The 7,573-nt window shown below is 43.1% G+C and overlaps 1 protein-coding gene across 4 annotated transcripts in view; it reads left to right on the top strand.

The window, feature by feature from the left end:
• The window catches only part of USP31 (ubiquitin specific peptidase 31), a 61,067-nt gene extending 53,944 nt beyond the window's left edge, over window positions 1-7,123 (top strand). For 3 of the 4 annotated variants that reach the window (XM_088452053.1, XM_088452054.1, XM_088452052.1), the window contains one exon: window positions 863-7,123. In XM_088452053.1, coding sequence (XP_088308179.1) covers window positions 863-2,268 — 1,406 coding nt within the window. In that variant the 3' untranslated portion in view covers window positions 2,269-7,123. Of the gene's footprint in view, window positions 1-325; window positions 380-862 lie in introns of all 4 variants that reach the window. The other variant, XM_088452055.1, reaches the window with a different exon arrangement.
• Window positions 7,124-7,573: the final 450 nt, after the last annotated feature.

Below are 7,573 nucleotides of genomic sequence, written 5' to 3'. Positions count from 1 at the left end.
TTGCTCTTACAGTAATCTTTCATTCTATATGGTCAAATTTCTGGATTTTCGGTGACGCACTGGTGGAGGGGTGTTGAGCTCCCCATGCACATAGTCATGTCTAATTAACCCTTGTTGTTCTACTAGATGCTGGTAGGTCAACACAATTTACTTGTAAAATTTGGCTAAAATATAACTTCCTAATGAGACTCCTATAATCACTTCTTGGTTATTCCATATAAGTAGTATTACCCAAAAGCTACTTTTTAATTAAGAGTCGCTTATTGGGATATTGTCTGCTGGAGTAGCGCAAAATACTCCATAACCTTTTTCTTTGTCTCTCTAGTTCTTCACACCTATCCTGCACTAATGGGCCCCAGTAAGGGCCAAACAGTCTCTGGTGGGTTTCTATATAAACACTGGCTTGTTGCATGCCCCTACATACCCAGTCTTGACGGTTTGTAACAACCTGGGATTGCATGCGCAGTTTTTGGGCATGAGCACAAAATCTAAATACTTTTTGATAACAGTTGACCTGATCTACAAGCTTTAGCACCAGGAAAGTTCCATGAAGTTCTTTCCAAGTATTCAGCACGTTCATTTCTGTAGTGCGCAGTGAATTTTCCATGGCAATTTTTCGCAGATGTTATTTATGAACAAAGGAGTAAACTAAATCATAAAGTCTCGTACAGCATAAGCTGCCTATTTGTCCACATTTATGCTCTACTGAAGTCCTCCTCAAAGGTAGCATGTGCTTAAGTCCTTGGCATAGAGCGGTCAGAAAGTGGCGTTTAATATAGAGCAATTGCATAATAATTTGTCACATACTGCATCAGATGCTTAAATTTTTGCCTTGATTTTGAATTTTTTTTTTGCTTTCTAGGTGGCTTCTCCTCACGTCCGTTCGTCCGCAGTGTCCAACGCCAGAGCACAGGGCGGTCCTCTGTCACCAGTCCTCTTGTCTCAAATGAGAATGGCTTCAGACCATCTTGGTCACTAGCCGCAAAACTCCACCTACGTGCAGCCACCTCCTGCCGGCATCCCTCAGACTCTCCCACACATGGCTCGTCCCTCAGCAAGATTGGTGAGGCTGATGACCATGTCTCAACTTCCTGCTTTGGAAGCCTACGTAATCTGTCTGGCAGCTTCCATGATCACATCGATGGCGTTAGGCGTGAGCATCGGGCAACATCTCGGGCCCCTTTGGCAGTAGCAGAAAGTGGAGTTCAAGGAGAGCCACTTGTGAAAAAATCTGTTCCTGCTGAGCCACCTGTAAACAGTGCAGCTGAGCTAGTGGGCAGGAACCCACTTCTGGATCCTCTAGACAATAATAACCATATCGCCTTTGTCGATCAAAGTGATTCTGTGAGTTCCTCTCCTGTACGGGAGAATTCTCCACAAAGTGAGGAAATGCAGAGCAAGAAGCCTGTGACTAGTAAAGCAGCAGCAGAGCAGGAAAAGGCAGCACGAGGGCCAGAGAAGGACTCTTCTACACCCACTTTAGCTGCATCGGCCTGTAATGGGAAACCAGTTTCTAAAGACAAAAGGAGTGCAGCGAAAACGCCCACCCGTCGTTCATCTACGCAGCACAGGAAAGACCCTGTAAAACCACAGGAAGTGTCCACCCCGGTCTCTCAACAGAAGCAAAAAACGTCAAGCTCTTCAGTTGGCAACACCTCACATCCGGCACAGAAGAAACCTGCCTCTTCTTCGAAAACCTCTTCTGTGTCCAGCTCATGCAGTAAACATCGCACTTCCGAAAAGCCTATTAGCAGAGAAGGATCAAAGGTGAGCCTGAGCTCCGATAAAGTCTGTGCCGCAAAACAAGGTAGCACAGCCCGTGCTGCACATCCCAAGAGTAGCGATACTTCAGCAGATAGCCGGACTGTACGAAGTTCCTCCATGGCCAGCCTCCGTGTACCTCAAAGTGGAACCCGGTCCAGTCTCAAACGGGACAGCAAGTCTGAGGAGAAGGGGCTGAGCTTCTTTAAGTCTGCCTTAAGGCAGAAGGAGAACAGACGGTCAGCAGATTTGGGCAAGACCAGCCTCCTGTCCAAAAAACCAACAGGAACCAAGAGCTTAGGTCAGGAGAAACCAGAAATTGCTCAATCCTTACCAGCCAATGATGTGGCCCCAAGTCCAAAAAAACATTCTACCTTACCTCAACACAAAGCCAAGTCTTCCCCTGACGAAAGACAAGCTCATCCATCGCCTGGTGGGAAAAAGACTGCTGAAAAATACCTAAAAAGATTCCCATCTTCAACAAAGCCATCACCTAAAGCTCAGTGACCAAGGGTGCAGGGGCAGCTGTACCACATGTCCTGGCTCAAGATGAATGCAGGAGAGCTGTCCCTGCCTACAGCTGTTGGGAATGTATGCACTTTCAGATTTTGATTATTTTTTTTTATTTTATTTTTATTTTTTTTACCTTGTGGAGTAAGGTCTTGCCTTGTCTTCTCCCAGCTATGCTTGCCGCATGGAAGTTGACTCTTGTGTTAGGGGAAACTATTACTCTGCTGGCTGAGTGTGCTAAACAGCCCATGCCAGCAGATAAACTGCTGAAACTCGTCTGCTTGTTCAAACTCAAGGGGAAGAGAGGGGGTGGGGGGGACAGTCGTTTTCTCTTCTGCCATCCGAATGCTGCTTTTATCTCTCTATCTTCCTTACCAAAGCCCGGCCATGACTCTAGCACAGAGGAGAGCAGGATGAGGGTTGGGTTACTCCTCAAGAAAACTGAGTGCTCTGTACTATAGTTCTGTGTGCACACATGAAGGGAGCTCTGCATTACATAATCATCTTGGAAGGCAGAAAGTCCATGAGACCACATAGGTTTCATCAAAGCTTCAAGTTCTCCTCCATTTAGAACATGTCATTTCTAGACTGGTGTATATGACATTAGTAATCTGCTATGGTGTTTACTTATCCTGTTCCACTCATCCCTTGCCTCTCGTGCCAGTCACTGCCGTACTTACATTTATTGCTCCATTTCATAACATTGCTACGATAAGTCTACATATAGAGGTTGATCTTGTATTTTCACCAATGGCAAGTCTGTTGGCAAACACTTATCACTACTAGACTCCCTTGGTCAGTAATTTATGCCAACATCCACCTCCATCATTATTACTGGTTTTGCTAATCCTCCTCATTAATGTTCTTGTTTTGTTATTATGTCTGCAGTCTATGCAGTACTATTGCACTGTATTCTTCCTGCTAGCCGGTAATGCGTTTCACACCTGCTGACGTCCCACGTACCAGACAGTCTTTCTGTTTTTCATGATTTTAATCTGCTTTTATAGCCATGTAATATTATTAGCTGCCCTGCAAGACTGACCGGTCTCTGTCTGAAATACGCGCTTTATTGGTCTATAGATGAACTCTAATGTTTGGCATATATTTAACGCAGTTTAATTTGTCATAGACTCTAAAAGATGAATGAACTCCAATATTGTTGCTCTCTCCTGCACCACCCAAGTGTTTTAACTCGCTCTGTAATATAGTCTCTCAAAGTGATATTTGACCTCAGGAAGGAAACGTCATAGCAGTATTGTAGGTTGTACGAAAACACGACCCGTTTATTATTTCCACGCACCAAGTGGGAAGAAACAAACTATTAACGTCTCCCGTATAGCAAATGACACTCGGCGACGTCCGCTGATTGCCATAACTGTATCTGCTAAGCGAGCCACCTCTGCATTACACATGGTGCTTTCCCCTTCTCTTGTGAATGTTGCTGGTACCGAATTCAGAGAACAATGTAGAGGAACACTAGAATGAATGGTTTAGGTCACCAGAGAACAAAACAAGTATGTGAAAATGTTTCTGATTAGCCCTACATGTATTTTATACTTTCAGTGCTACTCTAGTAAAAGACCTGTGATGACCAGTAGTTGTTGGAAATAGTTGCACAGTAGATGTGTGTACCATTCCTTCCTCCCCTAGCCCATGCTGGCATACTTCCGAGTGCACGGCTGAACATTACCCTGACTTTTTTAGTTATCTCCTCAGGCACTTTTTGCATGGCAATGTTTAAACTGAACGTGCACGCACTTGTAATCTATGCAAGCAGTTAATTGTAATTACCCGGTGCTCACACCTCTGGGCAACAGTGTCCAAGACAATTGTGTGTGTGTGTTGTGCTTTGACATGTTGGTTGGCAAGGGCACAGGATGGTGGTGAGAATTTTTATTGCTAACCGTTTTTATTACAGCTATTTGCACCTCTGGTTAAAGCTAATGTTCTGCTGTTTTATATATCAAATTACCTCGTGGCATCCATTTTGTTGGAGCGGAGATGTATTACAAACATTCCTGCCAAAAATTGATTCATCCTCCTTTCCAAGATGTTATTTTACCTTGATCACCGTTTTCCCACAAATGCTTGTTTTTGCACTGATCCTAATGTTTGGATGGTGTGAATGAGTTGCAGCCTAAAATTGTACTGTCTGGTTTGCATCACCCACATACTGATTGGGAACATTTAGCTTGGTTTTCCCTTTATTTTTGAGATCATGAGGGCAATCTGTTTAAATCTTCAGCATTCATGTTACTGCATGACCGTTTTGAGTGTGACAGTCCATTCTTTAGTTTAGAAAACCTCATTGTACTATGGGCTCGATCCAATTAGGTGCGATGTAATCGCGTGTGCGAGCCATCGCGACCATGGCCGTGCTTGACGGCCGTCCGGATTCGCCTGATAGTGCTCGCTGCCCCATAAGGCAGCGAGCGAATGCAGTGGCGAGTCGGGCTGCGAAGGGTGCTATGGGCCGTTGCCACGGCACATCGCACCTAATTGGATCGAGCCCTAAATCTTTTACTGAACCTACAAATCTGGTCTTTTCATTCCATGCTTACAAGCACCTTAGGGTCAGCATCTGACAATCCAGCGTCTCACGGTTTGTTTTGTTACATGCATAAGTCTTATTTTTCCTTTTTGTCTGTGGCCTCAATAGTGATATTTCATCGTTTTTATTGTTTTTTTCAGCATACATTAAAGACTGGAAGTTAAAAGGTTTGAGAAGCGTTGAGCTGCCAAATGCAGATTTTATGCAAATTGTAACAATCTAGAACAAAAATATGCTCCATTAAAGTCTGGGTTCTAAAGGTTAAAGAGAATCTAACTGTAATAGGTTCCTCTAAATGTTATGCAATTTCCATTTGCATATCACTTCAATTTTCATCATTCCTTGGCTTGTGGCAGCACGGTTCCATTCCCCGGGATTTTAAAGTCAAACTTTTTGGCTTCTGAGCGCTGTGCTGCCTGAGGCTTTCCAACTAAGCGTATTGTGCCAGCTGTACAAGGTCGCACTATCAAGACCTTATTGATCAAATTGACTGCAGCAAAAACTTTGGTAACGTTAACCTGAGTGTACAACTCCTCATCGTTGTCACCCTCAAAAGGCCTCATGCAGAGTGGTATGGGAATAGAACTTTGGGCTGTTACAGGACATTCTGACGTAAGCAGTTACGCTTCTGAAGTGTACGCTCCACACTAAAAATCAGCAATTGTAAGTCACATTTATTTGAAAGTTTACATCCTTTGTATGTTGATAGGATTACATTTTTTTTTTAATTTTTTATAACTGTTCTTAGCTTTTTTTTAAATTTATTTAGATATAGGTTTCTTTATTGTATGAATGTTAAAATGCACCTTTCTATACAGTGGAGGCAGCCATTTTGTGGGTTGAACCAGCATGTGCGAGAATGCAGCACAATAAATCATTAGGAACCAGTAGTGTCACTGAATGAACAAAATGGCTGCTATCTTTTACCCTATTGTGTTTCCAGGTGATATATGTTGAAGCCATCAAACTAGATTAAGCAGAAGCACGTTAGCTGCTTTTGATCAAGACTCATAATCTTCAGGCTGCAATGGGTGTTTAAGGCATGATTGAATATTAAGCTGGAAAATATCTGGGGATGGACAAAATGAACGACCTGTTCATTGCTCTCTGGACTGACTGACGACGTCTTCTATTCTTGTAAGGAGCTGTGTTGTCATATTTCAAATTCTTGTATAATTGGAAGCGGCCATTTTGTGCCTGCTAAACTATAGCCAGTCACAGGTCACCAGGAGTATGTGATGTCACTGAGGCAAGAGCCACACCGTGTCGTATGTCTCAGGGATGGCACTTGCTCCATCTGAATTGGTCATGAATGTTGGTGAAACCCATTAAACAGTTGTCTCCTCTGCATATAGCCAATGGTTATATTGTGTTATGGTGCACTAACCAGAAAATGTTCGTCAACCTTTAGTGTTCTGGCAACCATCTGCTTTGATCTAATCTGGGCTAAATTTATGAAAGCAGATGTCTGATTACCGTATATACTATTTTCTTCCTGTTACTAATTATGCCTTTCATTTTTACAGTAGATACAGATGCATTTCTTTTGTTTTATTTGCTGCTAATGAAACTCGTTTCACCATTCACTTACATAGCATCATTTATATTGTGCATGGATGGCAAGCATTGATAGAGGTGGTGTATTATGACATAGTACTCTACCCGTGGTGCTAAGGGCCATAAGTCTTAGTGGAGCGCATATCTTCCTACCCCCATTCTGGGAGCGATTCTTTTACCGTAATGTATGATTGGGCTTTTCTCCGTCTGATGGCGACGACATTCTGACCTCTCAAATGTTTTCAGGAATAAGCGGTTCGCCTTCATTGGCGCTACTCCCATGATTCATCTTTTCGTTGTCCTGACTTCTCTACCTACACTGGATTTTTTACATTGCTTTCATTTTATATATTTTCCATCCCTATGGAGTTTTTACAAGTTGCCTTCCCAGCACTTCATGTTGCAGCATAACCTTCCTGGTTGCTTTCTGCGGAATGCAGACCTTTCGGAACTTGCTACCTGCAGGTTTGGGAAAGAGCGATGGACGTAGATCGCTCACCTTAACTGACCGCCGCCTCCTCTGCTCTTTGGGAACACTGGTTCTAATATGTCGGGCCCGGTGCATGATGCTGTAACGATGCCTTTTATTTATTTTTATGTTTTATTATGCCAGGTGTATGCACTTTTAATATGCAGAATTTATATTTTTTACGTTCAAGAATGCTTCTATGTGGGAGACACGTTTGATAACCTGTAGGTGACCATATAATGCGGAAATTAAAGCATTAAAATGAACTAAAACAACTCTGACCTTTTTCCGTTTTATTTATTTGGAATCTGTAATGGGCATACTTGCCGACTTTTGATAACTCCCTCTGGAAGAAGCCTGGAGGCTTACTGCTGTTTGGTGTGGTGCTTTGTGTTATTGGGCACTGCCCCCTCACAAATCAGGGGTCTATGTAGAGGGGGCTGGGCCAAAATGAAGCCATTCACATATAATTGGGCCATATTCGACCAGGCCCTACCTATGGACACGCGATTGGTGGCATTGTTTGACATCTTGCCCATTTCACAAGGTAGTGGGTGGGATATGGGAGGACCGCCCACTCTTACGGGGATCACTGGGGCTTCCTAATCTCCCAGGAGTATTGAGAGAGTAGGTAAGTATGGGTTAAAAGATTGATGGCCAAATTTAGTTAAGTATCGATCGTCTTCTTGTTTCTTTAATGTATATTAATCAGTATTTCACAAATG

The sequence above is a fragment of the Taudactylus pleione genome, unplaced genomic scaffold (assembly GCF_031769625.1).
Source record: "Taudactylus pleione unplaced genomic scaffold, aTauple2 ptg000032l, whole genome shotgun sequence".
Lineage (NCBI taxonomy): Eukaryota > Metazoa > Chordata > Amphibia > Anura > Myobatrachidae > Taudactylus > Taudactylus pleione.
Note: the sequence above shows the minus strand (reverse complement) of the source record. Positions and strands in the feature narration are given on the sequence as shown.